The sequence below is a fragment of the Epinephelus moara genome, chromosome 20 (assembly GCF_006386435.1).
Source record: "Epinephelus moara isolate mb chromosome 20, YSFRI_EMoa_1.0, whole genome shotgun sequence".
Lineage (NCBI taxonomy): Eukaryota > Metazoa > Chordata > Actinopteri > Perciformes > Serranidae > Epinephelus > Epinephelus moara.
Genome location: NC_065525.1, coordinates 1387887 through 1410732, shown reverse-complemented (window position 1 = coordinate 1410732; position 22846 = coordinate 1387887). Strand labels below are relative to the sequence as shown.

Sequence of the window (22846 nt, the reverse complement as noted above, 5' to 3'; positions counted from 1 at the left end):
AGAATGGCCAAGTTAGCAAGATGCAGTAATAGAATACGAGAGAGAGAGAGAGAGAGAAGGAGAGAAGAAGAGAAGGTGCCCGGTGTATTATAGGGGGGTCCTCCGGCAGACTAGGCCTAAGTCAGCCTAACTAGGGGCTGGTACAGGGCAAGCCTGAGCCAGCCCTATAAGCTATATAAACTATAAGCTTTATCAAAGAGGAAAGTCTTAAGTCTAGTCTTAAATGTGGAGACGGTGTCTGCCTCCCGAACCGTAACAGGAAGATGATTCCACAGGAGAGGAGCCTAGCATAGAGTACCAAGCCGCTGCGTTTACACGCGCCGTCATCTTCATTAACTTTTAACACGAATGTTATGTTCTCTAAGATGCAATTCTACGTAATGTATCGAATCATTAGGGGGACGTCTATGTGCGGAATCTTGGCATGCACAAATTACTACCACCCGATGGTGGGTTTAGCTACATTTGTTGTGTAAAAACAAGGGCATGATTGGTATTAACTTAACGTTAGCTGCTCAAGGTCTGTTGTGCTCCCTTTCATCAATGTCTGTGTGTAAACAGTGTTAATGTTGGTCATAGACTATTACTGCCCTCGCTTGATGTGTTGGTTTCTCACTGCACACAAGCAATTTTTTTCCAATTTTTGGTTCGCCTGGTCTCCATGTGTATTAATGCTTGTATAACCTCAACCCTGTACTGCTCAGTCAAGTTCTACACATATTTTTTTCCGGAGATATTCTAAAAATAGTAACGACAGTCGTCTCATGTGGTATACGACATGAGCGACCCCTGAGGGTTAACCGGGTCAGATAAATAATGTATACATAGCCCCGGGTGTCTGCAAAAAATACATTTATATGTATATGTTTTAGTAATGCATCAGAGCACTTAATACACATACACATGTGGATACATAAATAGCTGTAGTGCCTCCTCCACCATGAGTCCTTTAGATTGGTAAAATATGGTTGATGTTAAGTATGTTTTCCAGCTATCAATGTGGATTGACTTCTCCTTTTTTCAGATGCACCCCTCTATTTTGAGTGACGAAGCCAGTCTGGGGCACACAACCCTTTCACCATCCGAGTTTGGGTGTCCTCTCTGCCCCAAATTTAAAACCAAAAATGAGAGCGCGATCCAGAGGCACCTGAAAAACCATACGGAAAATGCAGTTCATTTCTATGATATGTTGATGAGAAGTGTGTGTTTGAGATCATATACTTCTACATGTAACAGTATTGTTTAATGATATTTGTTTGGGACAAAACATCAACAACATTGCATCTTGGGATATGGCAAACAGTGGTTGACATTTTATACCATTTTCTTACATTTTATAGACCAAACAAATAAATTATTTTACTGTTTTTCCATTATTTTTTTTCTACTTTTGAGATTGATATGGATATTTGGAATAAAAACTTGTTCACAAAAAAGAGAACTCCAAGTCTACTTCTTTACGTGGCCAGTACAATAGTGTAATATTGTGTTTACCTGTATTCCTGAAATAATAGAATACATCTGATAATATGACAATCTAATTATTACGTTCATTTAATAGTTTAAATAGTTACACTTAACCATACTGATGTAAGAGTAAGTATGACATTTGTTGTGTCCATGATTTTCAGTTGTTTTGAATGACCTGATAGTAATCTGCCTGTTGCAACTGTAGCCAAATAAATTAAAGTGCTCACCTTATTTAATCTTTGTTAAGAATAAAATCAACTAAAATTCATGTGTTTGCTGATTTTCGGCAATTTTTTTAGGTTTAACTTGTTGGGGTCAATGTTATTCCAAACAAAACATGATTCTATTTAAAATAATTGCTGAAATAATTGTATTATTATTAGTAGTAGTAGTATTTATTTTTAATATATATATATATATATATATATATATATATATATATATATATTTATAGTTGTTGACTGCTTCAGAGTTTGTAAATGCATTGCTAAAATAAATAATATAAAAAAGACAAACTTAAAAACCGACTTCTGGGGGGAAAAAACAAAATACCTGACTTCCGGTATGGACTTCCAGTATGTATACAACTTCCGGTATGGACTTACGGTATGGATTGGATATATGGCAGCGCCCGTGTCCGCCATCTTGCCTGCAGTTGGGTATTCTTGGGAAAAGCTGGAAATTCAAAACGAGCCGTTTCAGTGCAGGTCATGTGATGTGTGTCTGTGGGGGGAGAGAGCTCCCTTTATCCTGGAATTTTTTTTTGACTTAGCAGACCTTATAGAGGCAGGAAAATGCTATATAACACACTAAAGAAGAGGGAAAACCCCAAAAAGCATAATAGACATTTGTATATTGTGTTTCATATTATACGCCCTTAGTTATTTATCTCATAATTATCAGACTTTGATCCTCTGCCTGACCCTCCCTCTGTCCAAGGCTATTCATTTATTTCAAAAGGTCTAGGCTATATATCTGTTATATATCATCTCGCAATTATTAATCAGCCCCTCCAGGAAGTCGCGATCTTGCGATCGCAATAATTAACACAAATTCAACAAAAGTCTACAATATTTGTGGGGGTTTGCAATTTTTCAAAAGTCCCGCGATTTTTCCACATTTTCCGGTTGCACATGCGACGTCATTTGAAACATCATCAGACGCGTCATAAAATTGCGCTAATGGCATTGCAGTATGGAGTAATGCTCTGTATTGACATAAGAATTTGCACTGTTTAAATGCATACAATATGTGTTGAATTTATTAAAATGTTTTGTTTATAGAAGATGTAGCTTACATGTTGTTTTACAGTCACATTGTCTGGTTTGAGAGCTACAATATTAACTCGGGATTTTTTTGCAACTTTATTGGAGTCCATGTTTTGAAACTAATTAAATGAAACTAAAGAAGAGAACTATAAAAAACATTTGCAGCTATTTTTGTAATATTCAGTATGATTATTATAGCAAATGATTACATGACTTATCTTTTTGGAGGTAGTGGTTTTTTTTCTCCTTTTGTCATTAGCCACAATTTTTGTCATTTTCCCACAAAATATCACATAAAAATGCCGCAATTTTTATCTTTTTTTTTTTTTTACAAAATTGGCTGCAAATTCTAGGGTTTTGGGCTGCAAATTCAAGGTTTTTTTGCCGCGAGATCCTGGAGGGACTGATTAATGTAAGCAGGTGATTTTAGTACAGAGTGGTAACCACTGTATGTGAATACATGACTGGGTCAGACCTGCGCAGCACTGGATTTGAAATGAACTGTAATCAATCAATCAATCAATCAGTTTCATTTATAAAGCCCAATATCACAAATCACAATTTGCCTCACAGGGCTTTACAGCATACGACATCCCTCTGTCCTTAGGACCCTCACAGTGGATAAGGAAAAACCCCTTTAACGAACCTTTAATAAACTGGAGCTTCTGTGCTTTGATTAGTTGCTGTGAAACATGACCTTCATCCATTTTAAATGAACATTATTTCCTCTGAGCTCATTTTGGTCAAAGTAAAGCAAAAGTAGTGTAATAAGTAACTTATTACTCTATGCAAAGTAATATTGTAAAGTAACTTATTACCTCAAAATGAACGTAACTAGTAATATGTAATTTTTTTTTTTTTTAATATATTTTATTAATCCCCCTGAGGGGAAATTCTTTTTTTTTTTTCACTCGGTTGTCATTAACACACAGGTCCGAAATATACACTCATGCACAAACAGGACCTATACATGCACAAAGTGGAGAGATGTAAGAGTGAGGGGGCTGCCATGGACGGGCGCCCTGAGCGGTTGGGGGGTTCGGTGCCTTGCTCAAGGAGGTGACCTGGCACCTCTCCAGCTGCCAGTCCACGCTCCATGGGGACTTGAACCGGCAACCCTCCGGTTCCCAAGCCAAGTCCCTTTGGACTGAGCTACTGCCGCCCCATTAATACATATTTAGAATAACTTGCCGAACACTGGGGTTGAATCCCCAAATTGATAGAACCCTGTTGAGTTTATGCCTGTTTATTAAGGTTCAAGCCCTAAAGGGACAGAGCCATATTGAGTTTTTGCCTCTGTTACAATCACAAGGATCTCAGCGCAGACACAGATGGGGAGTGCAGAGTAATGAAGGATTTATTTGTAGGAATGAAGGGCGATGAGGATGGTGAGCACTAGTAGAGGAGCCACGGAGGCAGTAGGGGAATGGGGCAAGAGCATCTCTTGTGTTGGGGAATAGGTGTACGAAAGCATTTTGAGTCTGACCCATAGGGGGCACCACAGCCAGTGGACAGAATGTCATGCTCTGGGGCCAAGTATTAACCAAGATCTGAAGGTGTCATAATGATTGGCACATGTGGGCATGGCCTAGTTAGCATTGTATGCTGTATAATGGCTTTGTTCAAAATATGGTGACCTGGAATAAGCTAGAGATATGAAACCTGGCACCATAACAAGGAATTATGTTCTACTGGTTCATACAAACTTTTATTCCTGTTGGCCCTATGGAGGTAGTATAATTCAGTGTTTCCCACAGGACAGGAATTTATTTGTGGTGGTGTGGTCCGGGGAGGGGGGGAGTGTATTGAAAATATTTTTCAATACTCATCTTAATTACCAACAAGCAGAACCTTACGGCCAGACTCCACCGGCTATCATCACATATTACCTCTGATTATGGCTTATTCATTTAAAAACACATTGTGCTCGTTTAGCACACTATTTCATGTAGTTTTTATCTGCTGGAGGGTCGCGTAGTGGAGCATAGCGCAACAAAAATAGAAGAGCCACGTAAAATAGAGAGTTGTCACGCGACAGATGGTGGTTGTCACGCCACTCCCGTTGCCGGTGGAGCCGCTGTAATTGATTAACGGGGGCGAGCTGCTACGGGACTTGCGCTGTAGTTAACACTACTAACAGCTAACTACTAATGAGTTAATGTCTCTGCACATGTTGAGCTTCCAGCTATGTTAATACAGACACAGGCTAATATAACATGATGAGTTAGAGTTGTTCGGACCACTTTTGGACTTCTTTGCCCACATATTTGTACCGAGAGGTCTTTGGATCCGTTCTTCTGCTACTACGTCTGCTTCTTCTTCTTCTTCTGGTGGACCAGGTGCGTTAAGTGCGTCTTTATGATGCATACCGCCACCTATCTTATCTTATCTTATCTTATCTTAATAATAATAATAATAATTATTATTATTATTATTATTATTATTATTAATTTTTGTTATTTGTATTTGATGGGAAGTAAACAGTCAGACAGGCTACAGTCAGACTGTGGCTAAATTATCAGTAGGGTAGATAATGTCAAGTGTGTGTTTAAAATGATGGTGTACGCTTACTTAGGAGAACTGACATAACTACAATGAATGATCTGTAAGTAGCCTAATATGTTGAGGTGTGTGAAGCCTGTTTGACCTAATCCTTGGCTTATATTCATTCTTCTCTTATATCTCAACGGGACTCATCTCACAAGCCAGAAAAGAACGTAGCAACAAATGAACATTAAGTAAAAACATGTGAATGTGTTGGGATTCTCTGGACTACAGATGATTTGTCAGTTGTGCAGATGTAACCTGGACATGTAAAGGGTCTTTGTTCTTCAAACAAAAGACAGCCATTCGGACTCATCTCCTCTGGATCATTGTCACACCTAAGTGAGAGAGCAGTTGTCAAACTTGATTTGACAGTACTTTCACAGTGACATGTAACTCTATGATGTCACCAGGCAAACTGTAGGAGAAGTTCTGCTGTCCTCACTCTCTATGTTCTCTTTTTCTCCTGAGCTGCTGACCAGCTCAGATGCTCTTGCCCCTGAAGGGGACACCTTCTCTACAGACTCTTGCTGCTCTTTCTCTGGAGCCACTGACGGGCTGTTGCTCCTAAGACTCTCTTGCTCTCTTTCTCCATGGACCATGACTTGCTCATGCTCCCCGTAGAGCAGAACCTGGAGACCAGAGAAGTTAGTGTGCCAAACACAAGGTTGTCAACTAACTTTCTAGCAACAAGAAGAACCAAGTTGAGTTAGCACCCTAACGTCTAACTCTTCAGGGACCTCGAGCGACCGGCTTCCTTGGTTCTGCACCTTAAGAACAAGGACACAGCAAAGACTGCACTTGGAACCACAGCTCTTACCAGCTTTCATTCACCGGCTAACAACAGCAACACGCCACAAAGCAACTCTTCCCCCCATCCATTTAAGGACTGGTAAAGTAACAACTGGGCATAGCATTATTACAGTTGTACAGGCTAAGCAAGACTGTTTATCTTTGTCAGTTGTGATTTAATGCTGTTTATTGAGTTATTGTTGTGATTGTTTGCACTTAGGTTATTGGTAAGTTGGCCTCACCACTAACAATATTAGTTTGCTAATACTTTTCACAGACAGTCTTGCATGCAACTAAATATCCTTTGCACTGACCCAGATCCTTTGCAACACATATCACATTCACAAAGATTGATTTACAAATTGGCGTCCAACAGAGCTACAACGCAAAGAGGCAACTCAAAGTTCCTGCTTCTTTTCCTTTGTCTTTGCCCTTACCACACGTTCAGACAAACCCTCCCCCTTAGTTGTAGCCAGCTTTGATTTGGCCATCTTGCATCTTGTAGTTCTCTGAGCAAGAGTCTGAGAGCAATCCCCCGCCCCCCCCTTACCGTTCGGGGGCAAGAAGAGACAGTCTGAGCTGGTTGGCAGCCCAGGAGGAAAGAGGAAGACAAAGAACATGAGTCTCTTACCATTTCAGATGGCAAGAGGAGAAGCCTTCACATGTCCAGTTTAGATTTTAACAAATGACAAATCATCTGTCATCCCAACACTACATTATACAGTATAAAACTCTAAACTAAAACATGAGTGATCATGAATAAAATGGGGATTAACTGAAATAGGTTGGCCTGTCAAATAACCATTTGGCTTTTTTAGACAGTAAAAGTGGTACGACGTGATTTTTTAAAACCATATTTTTAGTATTATGTTCTTTGGAACTAAATTAAATGGATACATCCATGCTTGGTCAGAAAAACGTTTTACAGCTCAGAGAACATAGATGACAATGTAAAAAGCAGCTCAGTGTAAACGAGCAGTAACAGAGACAGTCCTGTTGCTTGCATTCCACAGATATGATCCCTAATGCACTAAGTGACTGTTAAAAGATTCTGAAACACTATGAACTTTAATTCACCACTTACTGTTACTTACTGTCATGTCAACATCTGTCTTTGTGCAGGTAATCGTCCCTGTATTGTGCTGACAGGTCGTGTCCATCCCGGTGAGTCTAATGCCAGCTGGGTTATGAAGGGCACCCTAGATTTTCTATGCAGTAGTGACTCCATAGCTCAGAGTCTGAGGGAGGCCTTCATCTTCAAGATCATCCCCATGCTCAACCCAGACGGAGTCATCAATGGCATGTGAGTAGGAATCATAAACAGTGCAGGATGTAGGACACATTGGAACCCAGTTATATATTGATATGACATACTGCAGCACAGACAGAAGAGATCCTATAAAAAAGGCATCCCATAAAATCAACCTAAATTCACCCAAAATGCCTATCAGACACTATGGGGTGCCGTTTGTAAAGTGTCTCACACTGAAAATAACGTCAACATTTTGCCACATTTAGCTTCAAACAATGTTTAAAAAAGTGTTGTGAATTTTTTAACATCACCTTTTACCACATTTACAGCAATATTTGTTAACTTCGAAATATATTAAATAGTTAAATCTAAATATTAAATGTGGCACCTAAATGTTAAGTGTTAAATCTAAATATTAAATCTAAATGCTAAATCTAAATCTAAATGTTAAATCTAAATGTTCTGGGTGAAACTAAATATTTAGCTAATATGCAAATTCACACTGCCGGTCACCGGAAGTACCAAAATAAAAGCTTGAGATGGTCAGACTGTGTTTATAGTATCAAGTAACAAATTAAAACCAACTTATCGGGGGAAATAAACATTTGAACATACATTAGTGTGATAATAACTACCTAAAATAACAAAAAACATGTTTGGAGAAATTTTATTTGACGTGTACTTTGAGTTGTTAGTGTCCCTTTGGAGGGAATCGCCTTGTTGTTAACAAATACTTCCGGGTAGAAAACCAGCAACTCAGCAACCAACTCTTTACCTCTAAACGGTCCGTGAAAAAAAAAACATTTTTTCCAGCGGATGTCTTAGTTACAACATGATTGAGCTAGCAAAGCAGTTTTGTGTTGCTATGTGTGGTATTTATTCAGTTTTGGGAAATCACGATGTCTAGAAAGCATCAGTGGCTGCAGCTGACAGGGTCAGCTAACAGCAGAAGCAAAGCTAACATCAGGACGTCATCTGTTAAAAGCCTCCCGTTGTCTGATGCGACATGAAACTACTCCAGTAAGCTCAATCATGTTCAATCAATCAATCAATCAAATAAACTTTATTGTCCTTTACAGGAAATTCGTCTTGGGCTCAGAGTGCGTGAAAACTGCGTTTACAATGACACACAATACACAAACGACAACAATAGGGTTTTTCCAAAGACTTACAAGTACACATGGTGTACAATAGGACAAATACCAGCCACCATGCAGGCGTCGGCCACTACTAAGCCCGGCAGTGTAAAGTGCGTAGAGAAGTTAAAAGAAAGTTAAGGGAGAGTTGGACAGTTAGAATAATTTGACTGACAATTGTTAAATAAAATTATTAAAAGTTAAATAATTTGACTGACAATTGTTAAATAAAATTATTAAAAGTTAAAAACTAAATTTAAGAGGAGACTGAAGCTATACCTCACTACGGAGGGAACAGGGCTGTTTTTTTGTTCAGCTCACTACGGAGGGAACAGGGCTGTTTTTTTGTTCAGGAGCGCTATGGATGTAGGTATAAAAGAGAATTTGTATCTGTTGCCTTCATACCTGCTAGCCCTGTAGCATCTGCCTGAAGGCAGGAGCTGGTATTCGGGCATTAAAATGTTTGTTGGGTCCTTAAGAATCCTGTGCGTCTGTCTGACCACCACTGTTTCAAAAGTGTTCTGAAGGGAAGGATAAACAGTTTTGCCTATCACCTTCATGGTAGTTTTGATCATGTTTGTTATTCTGTTTCTTAGCTGGACAGTGGCGGTGCCGTACCAAGCTGCCAAACCATATCTAATGATGCTGTCCAGCACAGCATTGTAGAATGTTAGCATGGTGTCAGGGTTAACTCCAAACAGTCTTAGTCTTCTAAGAAAGTGAATTCTTTGGGCCAGCTTGGAACACAGAAAATCAACATGGTTGCTCCATTTCAAGTTAAAATCAAAAATGACACCCAAATATTTATACGACTCCACCTGCTCAATTTCACAGTTCCCAATGGTAACAGGCTCATGGTCTCTCACCTCTCTTGGATCAAAAATGATCTCCTTTGTTTTATTGGTGTTGAGAATGAGGTGATGACTGTCACACCAGACTTTAAAATTTGTCACCTCATTGTAATATACTGAGGGCAAGTCCCCATCCCGCAGCAGGCTTAAAATCAATGTGTCGTCGGAGAATTTGATTACATAGTTGTTGGGCTGTGAGCTCCTACACTCATTTGTGTACAGTGTGAACAAAATTGGTGAGCTCACGCACCCTTGAGGAGCTCCTGTGCTACAGAATTTAGTCTCCGAGAGGGTGCCATTAACCTCTACCTGCTGGGATCTGTTAGTCAAGAAGGAGTAAAACCATTTGATGATGAAAGGGTTCACATGCATATCGTTTAACTTTTTGACAAGCAGGTGGGGCTGGAGTGTATTAAAAGCTGAACTAAAACCTGCAAATAAAGCACGAGCATAGGCTTTAGAGTCTTCAAAGTGTGCTTGCTTATTAAATGTGTCACACTTATGATAGCATCCTCTGTGCTCCGCCCCTGTCTATATGCAAATTGTAAGGGGTCCATATGAGGAGCCACTTCAAGTTTAAGCATATGTACAATGACCTTTTCAAAACATTTCATAATGACAGATGTTAAAGCAATAGGTCGGAAGTCATGTTGTAACTAAGACATCCGCTAGAAAAAAATATTTTTTAGAGTTAATGAGTCATTACAGACACCGCTAACGGGGCTAACAGCTAACGGTTAGCCCTGCTAATCTACGATAACCATTCAATCATTGTGTTTATAGACTTTTCAAACATGAGATTAGTCTAAACGGTGACATAGTGACGTGAAAAATGTGAGATATTAATATATATATGTAGCTAAACGCTGCTGGTTTTCTACCCGGAAGTATTTGTAAACAACAAGGTGATTCCCTCCGAAGGGACACTAACAACTTAAAGTACACGTCAAATAAAATTTCTCCAAACATGTTTTTTGCTATTTTAGGTAGTTATTATCACGATAATGTATGTTCAAGTGTTCATTTCCTCCGATAAGTTGGTTTTAATTCGTTACTTGATTCTATAAACACAGTCTGACCATCTCAAGCTTTTATTTTGGTACTTCCGGTGACCGGCAGTGTGAATTTGCATATTAGCTAAATATTTAGTTTCATCCAAAACATTTAGATTTAACATTTAACATTTAGATTTAGCATTTAGATTTAACATTTAGATTTAGATTTAGATTTAGATTTAATATTTAGATTTAGATTTAGATTTAGCATTTATATTTAACATTTAGATTTAGATTTAGCATTTAGATTTAGATTTAGATTTAATATTTAGATTTAACATTTAGATTTGATCATATCATAAGTGATAAAATGGGACTCCACCTTTTCAAGAATTTCTTCCTCTGGAGTCTCATGTTTTATTTCTTCCATATTATGGAGTAACCACAAGCAGTCCACCCTTAACTGACATGTTGATAGAGTGGGTTTAAACCATTCATTTCATTCATTCATTTTCCGTAACTGCTTATCCTGTTAGGGGCCGCGGGGGGCTGGAGCCTATCCAAGCTGACATTGGGGGAGAGGGGGGGGGGGGGGGGGTACACTGGACAGGTCACAGGACTATCGCAGGGCTAACACATAGAGACAGACAACCATTCACGCTCACATTCATACATACGGCCAATTTAGAGTCACCAATTAACGTAACCTGCATGTCTTCAGATTGTGGGGGGAAGCCGGAGTACCTGGAGAAAACATGCAAAGAACATGCAAAGAGAATATGCAAAGTCCACACAGAAGGGCTCCTCCACTCTGGATTTGAACCCCCCACTCTGGGTTTGAACCAGGAACCCTCTTGCTGTGAGGCGACAATGCTAACCACTGTTCCACCATGCCAACCAGCCCACCATGATTCCTTTAATGGTTGCCACTAAAAGAATCCAAAGACGATTTAAGTGATTTCTGTTTGCAGATGACTCCCAGTAAAGCAAACAATGGTCCTTGAGGGTTCTGTACTTTAAAAATGGAATTGGGGGTTATGTAGATCTCATCCCAGTATTGCTTCAATTTGTTACGTGACCAAAAACTATGGATCAAAATTGGAATCCTTCAGCAGTTGCTGAAGGATGATGTCTCAATCTTCACTGTTATGTGTAGTGTTCTGGAATATCTTCTTGTTAATTTCTAGACTTGCACCAATTACAATTTTTTGGGCGATACCAATTTCCGAATTGCAGAGTGTTTGGACGACCGATTCCGATTATGGCCGATTCCGATTTCATTTTTTTCAAACCACTTTCCAGCACACAAGATATTGCAGTATTTTCTATCTTTCCTTTATTAGAACATTTAAACAGGAAAAAAAACAACATAAAATTCACACAGGGCTTTACATCTACAAAATGCAGTGTTATGGACATTCCTATTTTAACAACGAGAAAAAAGGTGTACATTTGAACAGGCTGCCATCCATGGAACATTCATATTTGGTGCACATTTGAACAGGCTGCCGCTCCCGTCAGTATGCGTGCGGATGCGGACACGGACACGGACACGTGCATCTTCGGTATGTGGACACGCGCCTTGTCAGTTTCAAGCGACACAGCGAGAGCTCCGCTCCGCTCCGTTAAGTTTAACACGGACAATGAACAACTTTCTCCTTCTGTGTCTTGATGTGTGTGCATGAATGATTAAGATGAGAGGCCACCCATGTTTACAGATTGTATATGCATATTTGTAAGAACTGAGTGTAAAGGGTCCGGGTATCATCGGGTAATTCATAATTCATTCGTAATTCAAAAACCAAAAACGGTAAATCTGTTATTTGATTCAAAACAGAAAAACAGGAGTACCCAAGAAAACCGTTTTTGGTGTCAGAATCAAATGAAAAACCAATCAAACCCGGCCCGTTTTTGATTTTTGCTGATTCGTTTTACCGTTATTCCTTTTTGGATTGAATATTGAACAGGTCTGCGGACATTCAGCCAATTTGTTTTTGCCTTTGAAATCAAAAACAGAAATTACGTGTTTTTTTCCTTTTTTCATTTTAAACCAAAAACGAAAAACGAAATCACGTGATCTATTCCTTTTTTGTTTCCAAATGAGAAACCAGAAAACCAATTTTGGTTTTTGCAAATTCTTTTTTCATTTCTCATTTGGGACAGACAGTAGCGCAGTGGGCAGACAGGAAGCAGAAGTGAAGTGTAAAAACGTCAAAATAAAATCCAAGAGGGTAGAATCATATATATATATATATATATATATATATATATATATATATGATATTTATGGATAGAATGGCCATTCTATTGAAAATGTAACACCCAACATTATGCAAGCACAGAATCTAATAAAATAAATAAATAGGCCTACGTATGCTATGCATATGAAATATATTTTATCCAAAAAATGTGTGATATATTATTTAGTGTGAATTAATAGCCTAATTAATTACATATGTGGAAATAGCCTGTGTCGTCCTTTGTTAACCATTTCACATACAAATATTACTCATTTCAATGCTGCAGCCACAGTGAAGGGGGTGAAATAATTGATCCAGGAGTAGCTGCAGTGTGCAACAACAACCAGCAGGTGGCACATGTGAGAGGAATTAGCAGTACTGTTATATTTTCTGCCGGACCTGTACAGTATACTAAATCGTTACACATTCTTAATTTCATAAAGGACATTTATACTGTGATATTTAAACCAACCATCCGTATTATGAAACATGAAATTAAACTTTTAGCTTCTCAAGTATTTATTTAGACATCTCTGATAGAGCTCAGGATTTATCAGGAGGACGCTGCTTTACTCCAAACAATTTCACTCTATGAACCTGAACTGTGTGTGACCTTTTGGATGTGTAGAAGAACACAGAACATTAATTAACATTAGATCCTGATACATTAGATCCAGCTGTGTCTCGTGCGTAAATGCGCACAGTGGGGAGACACACGTATTGTTTCTACTGCGGTTGCATCTCTGCAGGTATTTAATAAACTCAAACATTTTTTGGGGAGGGGGTGTTTAATAGTCAGCACTCCCGCACCTCCAATTGAAATCATGTTCTCGCAGCTATGGGTTCACCCACTAATTTATGTGCCAACCACATTCACAACCAAATGTATTTCCCTGCACAACTAAGAATGAAAAATTAACCATCACAGCACTATCGATACTTTTCTTGATACAACAGAGTGTAAGGACGCAGTTTTCTGTAAAATGTGCAAATTTGGGTTTTCGTGAGCTGATCGGTACTGAACTAACAATGACTGTAGAATATAATAAGCCTCCTGCCCCATGTGTGTATATGTGTGTAGCTTATAATAAGCCTCCTGCCCCATGTGTGTATATGTGTGTAGCTTTGTATTTTGTATGGTGTGTTCTGTATTTTTTGCTTTGTAGCCTATTGTTTGTTGTTGTGCTGTTGTATGTTTTGATTGTGGGGGACTGCAGATGTAAATTAGCTTTGAGCTAATTCTGGTGCAGTGCATATTTTATGTTAAAAATTGTACACTGTCCCAATTCTTATGACTAGTATATTTTATAGAAAACAATAGCCTAACCCAAAGATTACAATAAATTAAATGGTATTACAAATTAAGCTCTTTTCTAAAAGTTTACTACCTACTAGAATCCCACGTCCTCTGTTAAATAGGCCTACAATGTATCTTAACTATATTTACAATGAAGCTTGATTCTGCACTCCCACATCCCATTAGCCCATACGTGAATGTTTACCACTCCTATGGCAACAAGTGACAGCTGACGTTAGCGTTAGCTTAGCTCAATCGTCCGACAAACAATAACCCATAAAATTACAATTCAACATATTTTAACAAAATCAACAACAGTTACCAACAGTTACAGTCCTTACGACCTTAGCTAATGTGTTCACAGGTTAGATTGTCAAAATGAAAGTAATAACAGCTTAAATCCCTGAGGAACTCCGCTAGCATTAGTGACGGTTGCATCCACTCGTATGCAGTTACCTTATGTTACAGTTCCCTCAAACAATATCACGAAGCACAATACAAACTATATAAACAAGTTATCTATTAAGGGTACACTACTGATAAAATCTGAAGGTGCTTGGGTGACATTTACCCACCTGAAAGAATAAATGAAAACATTTTGCTGGTCTTCAGTAGCTTTACTCTAGGTGTAACTACCAACTCTCGTGCCTTTACTCAAATCAGTTATGCTTTAAATTGAATGGGGGGGCATCTGTATGGTATCTGTAAAGATACAAAATCGATATCATATGCATAAAATAATGTCACAATTTAGCGGGCGGATACACATAAATACCCTATATGTCACACATACATTTGCAGTTCTACATCATGACACTGGTGAGGGAGATCATTAGGCTAAATAATAGGGGACCTGACACTGATCCTTGTGGAAATATAATAGTATAAATGTCCTTTATGAAATTAAGACTGTGTAACGAGTTAGTATACTGTACAGGTCCGGCAGAAAACATAACAGTAGCCTACTGCTAATTCTCAAACAGTGTCAGTTGGACGCTGCATCTCAACTGCTCACATGTGCCACCTGCTGGTTGTTGTTGCGCACTGCAGCTACTCCTGGATCAATTATTTCACCCCCTTCACTGTGGCTGTGGCATTGAAATGAGTAACATCTGTATGTGAAATGGTTAACAAAGGACGACACAGGCTATGTCCACATATGTAATTAATTAGGCTATTAATTCACACTATGCAACTAAATAATATATCACACATTTTTTGGATAAAATATATTTCATATGCATAGCATATGTAGGCCTATTTATTTATTTTATTAGATTCTGTGCTTGCATAATGCTGGGTGTTACATTTCTAATAGAATGGCCATTTTACCCATAAATATCATATATATATATATATATATATATATACAGTGTATATATATATATATATATATATATATATATATATATATATATATATGTCTCTTGGATTTTATTTTGAGGTTTTTACACTTCACTTCCGCTTCCTGTCTGCCCACTGCGCTACTGTCTGTCCCAAATGAGAAATGAATAAAGGAATTTGCAAAAACCAAAACTGGTTTTCTGGTTTTTCGTTTGGAAACAAAAAATAGATCACGTGATTTCGTTTTTTCGTTTAAAATGAAATGAAAAAAGGAAAAAAAACATGTGACTTCCGTTTTTGGTTTCAAACACAAAAACAAATTGGCTGAATGTCTACAGACCTGTTCAATATTTAATCCAAAAAGGAATAACGATAAAACGAATCGGCAAAACCCAAATTGGGCCGGGTTTGATTGGTTTTTCGTCAATTGATTCTGACACCAAAAACGGTTTTCTTGGGTACTCTTGTTTTTTTTGTTTTGAATCAAATAACAGATTTGCCGTTTTTGGTTTCTAAATTACAAATGAATTACGAATTATCCGATGATCCCCGGACCCACACGCTACTCTTGTGAACCTCCTGCATTGAAAATTAAAGTATCCTCTCGACCCTATTCTGGCCGGAATCATTTACTCCATAGTTGTTCTACCCAAACCAGTGTGTCCCTGAGGTCCCCTTCCTCACATCGCTCAAGCCGTGAGCTGCACGTGTGCGTGTGTGTGCGCTGCTGATATTACACAATGTCAATCATGCGGCGTGGTGGGAATTTGACCGGCGTTTTACATCGGCATATTTTAGACTGACCGGTCGGTCGCAGGTCATGGCAGATCACGTGAAAACCAGCCCGATTCTGAGCACTGCCGATAAATAGGTGCAAGTCTATTAATAATTATTTTATAATACTTCTGCATACTTTCAACTACATAAACCATTCAGATATCAACATGTTCAGCTCTGTAAGGACATTTCTGATTTCTTGATTTTTTGTTATCTCGGTTTATGTTTTAAGCTGTTTTCTTCTGACTTTAATAATGGGTGTGTATTGCACTGCTTCGAATGGGTGACATGACTGATAAAATCAGCCACTGTAATGCCCTTCTGCCTTTCTGCTTTTATGAAACATTCTTACTGAAACTCCGGTAGCGCCCACAATTTTCACTCTTCATAAACAATTTATAAATCAAAATGTAGGTATTTTTGTCCTTTAGCAGATGATGTACCCATTTAAGCAACAGGGCCTAGAGTTTTTGAATTTTCTGAATAAAAGCAACAAAAGATCTCTTCCCTGTCTCATTGGCTGTAATGGTTTTGTTTTTATTTCATCAAGTTCTGAGCAAAAATCCAGATGTAAAACTATAGTTCTCAGCTTTTAGTTAATCCCCACAACTTACATGTCTGCATGTCTACAATTTTGGATTTCTTTTTCAAATAGCACATCTCTGTGTTATCAGCAGTTCCACTGAACACTGATTCAGCAATTTCATGCCCAGACACACAGAAGTTTCTAATGTGCTAATGAGACCTCCATCACTGTTTGTCTGTGTCTGATTGGTATATCTGTCTCTCTGTCTGTGTCTGATTGGTATATCTGTCTGTCTGTCTGTCTGTGTCTGACTGGTATGTCTGTGTCTGATTGGTATATCTGTCTGTCTGTCTGTCTGTGTCTGATTGGTATATCTGTCTGTCTGTCTGTGTCTGATTGGTATATCTGTCTGTCTGTCTGTCTGTCTGTCTCTCTGTCTGTCTCTCTACCTATCTTTCTGTCTGTGTCTGTCTTCTACTATCATTCTGCTTTTCCCTCTACATTTTAGATTTTTTTTTTTAAATGTTGTGCTTTTTTCATTATTTCATATACTAGCAGTGATATCAAAGTTACAGTACACACCTTTTTTTTATCAAAGATGACAAAATGTTATTGTGTGGACAGCTCTTGCCTCACAGAGCTTTACAGCATACGACATCCCTCTGTCCTTTGGACTCTCGCAGCTGATAANATATATATATGTATGTATATATATATATACGTATGTATGTATATTTATAAATGAGGCGGATAATCTGTGGGGAAAAAATAAAATTCATGCTCCTCTGCCTCCCCATAGGGCTCCTAATGGCATTTGCAAGAATAACACACAAAAAAAAGATCAGACTGAGAAATCACTGCTTGTTAACTGCAGTCAAACTGTCAGACTAGGCAATGCTGATCAAATATGAATCATGATTCTGTTACTGCTTTGTCTATTTCCCATCTCACATTTTTTTGGAAACATATTTAAGTGCACCGTCTACCTGTAAAATAACAATATTTGCGCTGGCCAGTGGGCAGTGTGTCAGTGCGGCCTGACTGTTTTCAACATTACAGCAGGTTCAGAAACTTTCTTATTTTACAGCTAAACAGTAAACTTAAATATGTTTCAGCAAACATTTGAGAAAAGAAATAGGTAATGCAGTTATATAATCTTTTTTCATATTTAATCAGTGCTGTGTTTGGCAGTGTGACTGCAGTTCATGAGCAGTGATTGACACAACAGCTGCTCTCTCTGAAAATGACCTCTGATTGGCCAAAGTCTCTCATCATGGACTAGCTCTTCTAAACCCTGAAAACAGCCAGGCTGACATGCAGATGTCTGTTCTTTCAGACCACTTGAAATACAATATGTTGCAAGTTTTTTTATGGAATTTCTGTCCAGTATTGCAAAAAATAAACTGCCTCCCCCAGCTTTAAAGGCATTTCTCCTTTCGGCCTTTTTAGACAACTTTGACAGTACTACAGTTTAGCTTACAGCTTTGTCTTTCAGCTCTTAGCTTATTTTGGTAATGCACCAATCATGTAACAGGAGTTTAGAGTGGTGGCTCTGGTGTTGGATTTTCAAATCAAATCAAATCAAATCAAATCAAATCAAATCAAATCAAATCGAACCTTATTTGTATAGCACTTTTCATACATTAAAAATGCAGCACAAAGTGCTTCACATAATAAAAAACATACAACAAAAATACTACATACATATTGAAAACCAGCCCCTCCCACCCCCACATATAAACACACACACACACACACACACACACACACACACACACACACAGTCAATATAGTCAATATAGTAACATGGCTGGGCACTGACAAACCAGGTGAGGAAAGAACCACCTATGGGGAGCTCATCCACACTGAGATGTGTCACAGCCTACGCCACAGAAACCACCCCAACCCAGACAGACAGGGGTAGACTCCACACATGGTGCAGAGCCTCCCAGTCCTCCGGACCTGAGGGATCTCCAGGACGACGTCCCCGCGGGCAGACCGGACATACCTCTCAGTGTGGAGGCCTCCCATGAGGAAACACTGGAGCTAAAAACTAAAAACTAAAAGACAAAAAGGCAATAGGATAAGATAAAACAAGTATGAGATAAAATGATGATAAAATGGTCCGTGCATGAAGTATAATTCATCTGCACTGTTCACGTTGTGTAATGAAAAATCCCACTTTTGGGGGTATTTCCTATTTCATTGTCGTAAGACGTGTAATGCAATTCAGCGCGTCAAAGCATCCGCTTGTTCCTTTACTTGTACAATGAAAATTGAAAAAGGAAGCCGAGAGCCGGAAACAGCCTTCAAAGTAAAAGTTGCGCGTTGTTGTGAAGCGTGATGGCTGCAGCGGTCAATTTAAGGAGAGCGAAACGAAATAAATACAACTGCTTTTATCATATCAACCCTCGCGGATCTTGAGGTCCTCCGGCACCGGCCTTTTAATTGTTCCAAAAGTCAGTACAAAAACCCACGGGGAGGCTGCATTCAGCCATTATGGCCCACACTTATGGAATAGCCTGCCGGAGAACATCAGAGCTGCAGAGACTGTTGATGTTTTTAAAAGGAGGCTCAAGACTCACCTTTTTAATTTGGCTTTTAACTGATTTTTTTTACTCTTTTTATATAAGCCATTCTTAGTAGGTACAGTTTGGGACTCAGAAAGCAGACATGTTGAAACTCCTTCATTCCTTCTGAGGTGAGCGACACTCCAGTTGAAACTCCTTCATTCCTTCTGAGGTGAGCGACACTCCATCCACATCTGCCTCTCCTAGTGTCTTACAAGCTCTCTACTCTGGTCCTCTGGAAACTCTGTAATAAAAGAAAATGTTTTGTTAGGTTTAAAACAGATGTTTTACATAAAGACTGCATAAAGACAATATATGACCGAGGTTCATCTTTCCTCTTTACTTTAATGGTGTTTATTGTACATCCGCAGATGAACAGTGTATTAATTGTAGCTTTAGTTTTACCAAAGTCCCCCATTTTTAGTGGACCAAAGATCATTCGACCAATTAAAACAAACTTTAGTCATGATATCTAGTATTTGGTGTTAAATTGTTTTCAGTCATCGACTGTCTGAACTCTGTGATCCCAGAGTATATCTCCCCTGCCCTGGTGATTTACAATAAGAAACAGTGTGTGTAGTATATACAGAATATGCAGAATATTATTGTTTTACCATGGGTGACAGAGCTGTACAATTGTGCAGGGTTAATGTGAAAAGTATGACAGATCAGAATATACACATTTGTGAACACAGACCACACTAGAGTTTAATAAATCAAAATTGCAAATCAAAACACTCCTATGTCCTTACTTATATGACCAGTAAGGTCTACCATAAATGTAGACATTTCACACGGACTTATGAGCAAATGTTCAAATGAGGTGCAAAACAGCTGATAATAACAAACGAGTAAGTTAAGGTTAGCATACAACGGCTGTTTATTAGCTACAACAGCTAGCTAGTTTACCTGCAAACAAATTAGCATTGTTAGCGTTGGTTATCTTCTGTAGCTAGCAGTTAGCTACACTGTTGGCAGGTCAACAATTTAAACAGTGTTGGGTTGAAGACGTTGAGTGGATAAGATCAAACAACAAAGTTTGACTTACTTCATGACTGCAGCAGCAGTGCGTCTCAAACACGGTCTGTTTACTTTGAAAATCCCCGGTGATCATCTCTCTCAGTTGTGAGAAAGTGGTGGAAATATCATTGTATAACAGTTATGAATGATGTTAATTATTTAGGCTATTTGTTGTTAGTTGTATTTATTTCGTTTCGCTTTCCTTAAATTGACCGCTGCAGCCATCACGCTTCACAACAACGCGCAACTTTTACTTTGAAGGCTGTTTCCGGCTCTCGACTTCCTTTTTCAATTTTCTTTGTACAAGTTGGATAAAGGAACAAGCGGACGCTTTGACGCGCTGAATTGCATTACACGTCTTACGACAATGAAATAGGAAATACCCCCAAAAGTGGGATTTTTCATTACACAACGTGAACAGTGCAGATGAATTATACTTCATGCACAGACCTAAAATGCATAAAAATTTAAGGATTTAGAAAAAATTAGAGATTTAAAGATTAAAATAATATAATAAATAAATAAATGAAGATTTAGAAATTTAATAATAATAAAATGCATAAAGATTTAAAAATAAATAATTTAAAAACATTAGAGATTAAAATAACATAATAGAAATATAAAAAGAGTAAAAAAAAAATCAGTTAAAAGCCAAATTAAAAAGGTGAGTCTTGAGCCTCCTTTTAAAAACATCAACAGTCTCTGCAGCTCTGATGTTCTCCGGCAGGCTATTCCATAAGTGTGGGCCATAATGGCTGAATGCAGCCTCCCCGTGGGTTTTTGTACTGACTTTTGGAACAATTAAAAGGCCGGTGCCGGAGGACCTCAAGATCCGCGAGGGTTGATATGATAAAAGCAGGTCGGATAAATAAGATGGCCCAAGACTGTTAAGACATTTAAAAACTAATAAAAGAACCTTAAAAAAGATCCTGAAACACATGGAGAGCCAATGCAGTGATCTTAAAACCAGTGTAATGTGCGCATGCCCTCTGGTCTTCGTCAGCACTCGTGCGGCTGAGTTTTGGAGTAGCTGCACATTAGAGATGGTCTTTTTGGGAAGACCAGAGAGCAGGGCATTACAATAATCTAAACGACAAGAGATAAAAGCATGCATCAGCACCTCCGTGTTAGCCTCAGAGAGAAACGGGCGGACTCTGGCTATATTCTTAAGATAATAAAAACCTATCTTTGTTACATTTTTTATGTGTGGAATAAAACTAAGCTCAGAGTCAAAAATTATGCCCAGGTTCTTTACACATTGTGAAGGTTTAAAATCTTGTAGTTTTGGTCAAAGTTTCTCTCTCTTGCCTTCAGGACCAATAATTAAAACCTCTGTTTTGTCCTGGTTGAGCTGTAGGAAATTCACTGCCATCCATGACTTGATATCTAAAATGCAGTTAAAAAGGGTATCAATTGGCCCTGTGTCATCAGGAGACATGGCGATGTACAGCTGTGTGTCATATGCGTAACTGTGGAAGCTGATGCTGTGCCTCCTGATGATGTCCCCAAGGGGAAGCATGTATAGATTAAAAAGAATTGGACCTAAAATTGACCCTTGGGGCACCCCACACCTAATTTCATGTGTTCTGGAGAAACATGTGTCCATACTTACAAAGAAACATCGATCTGTGAGATAAGAGCTGAACCAGTTAAAAACAGTACCAGAGAGGCCCACCAGGTTTCTGAGTCTGTTTAATAAAATGTGGTGATCTCCTGTATCAAAGGCGGCACTTAGATCCAGTAGTACAAAGACTGTGGAAAAAAAAAAAAATCTTTAAAAGGGCTGTCTCGGTACTGTGGTTCATCCTAAAACCAGATTGATATTTCTCTAAAATACTGTTTCTTTTTAAAAAAAATCATTTACTTCGTTAAAAACCAGTTTTTCTAAAATCTTACCTAGAAACGGTAAGTTGGATACAGGTCGGTAATTATTAAAAATGTTGGGATCTAAATTACTCTTCTTCAGAAGGGGCTTCACCACCGCTGTTTTGAAGGCAGCGGGGAAGACATCCGTCTGAAGAGAGTAATTTACTATGCTTAAAATCTGTTCCTCAAAGAATCCATAAAATGTTTTTAAAAGTGATGTGGGAATCGGATCAAAAAGGCAGGTTGTTGGGTTTACCTGGGAGAAAACTCGACCAAGTGTCCTTGCATCAACCACGGCAAAACTCTGCAGTGTTTCCTCGGATAAAAGCAATGATCCAGGTGTGTTAAAAATTACCTTCTGTTGAGATAAAAGACTGGATCTGATATCATCGATTTTACTTCTGAAGTGGTCTGCAAAGTCCTCGCAGAGGGTGTCTGTTGACATCTTGGATGGTTTACTCGCAGAGGGTGTCTGTTGACATCTTGGATGGTTTATTAACATTGGTGTTGGTTAAAAGATCGAAAGTGGAGAAAAGGAATTTGGGGTTGTTTTTATGATCTGAAATGAGTTTTGAAAAGTGGGATATTCTTGCCTGTTTGACTGTTTTATTGTAGGATTTTGCCATAGGTTATGACCAGGTCCAGGGTGTGTCCTCTGTTGTGAGTTGGCTGTGTGACGTGTTGTTTAAAATCCATGCAGGTTAAAAGGTTTAAAGGGCCAGTGTGTAAAATGGGTTGAAAACCATTGAAAACAGTGACATCAGTGGTCAAATTCTAGATTGCAGGGCTCACTCGCTCACCCCTCCCGTCGGGTAAATGACGGTGGCCTCGTAGGGACAAAAAGCCTTGCGCAGACACGAGTTTTTCAGGAGTAGGTCTATCTAGCGATGAGGTGAAT

General features: G+C 38.7%; 1 protein-coding gene across 1 annotated transcript in view; it reads left to right on the top strand.

The window, feature by feature from the left end:
• The window catches only part of LOC126408049 (cytosolic carboxypeptidase 4), a 663851-nt gene that overhangs the window by 545300 nt on the left and 95705 nt on the right, over nucleotides 1-22846 (top strand). The window contains exon 21 of the mRNA XM_050073404.1: nucleotides 7197-7377. Within this exon, the coding sequence (XP_049929361.1) occupies nucleotides 7197-7377 (181 nt within the window). The remainder of the gene's footprint in view (nucleotides 1-7196; nucleotides 7378-22846) is intronic.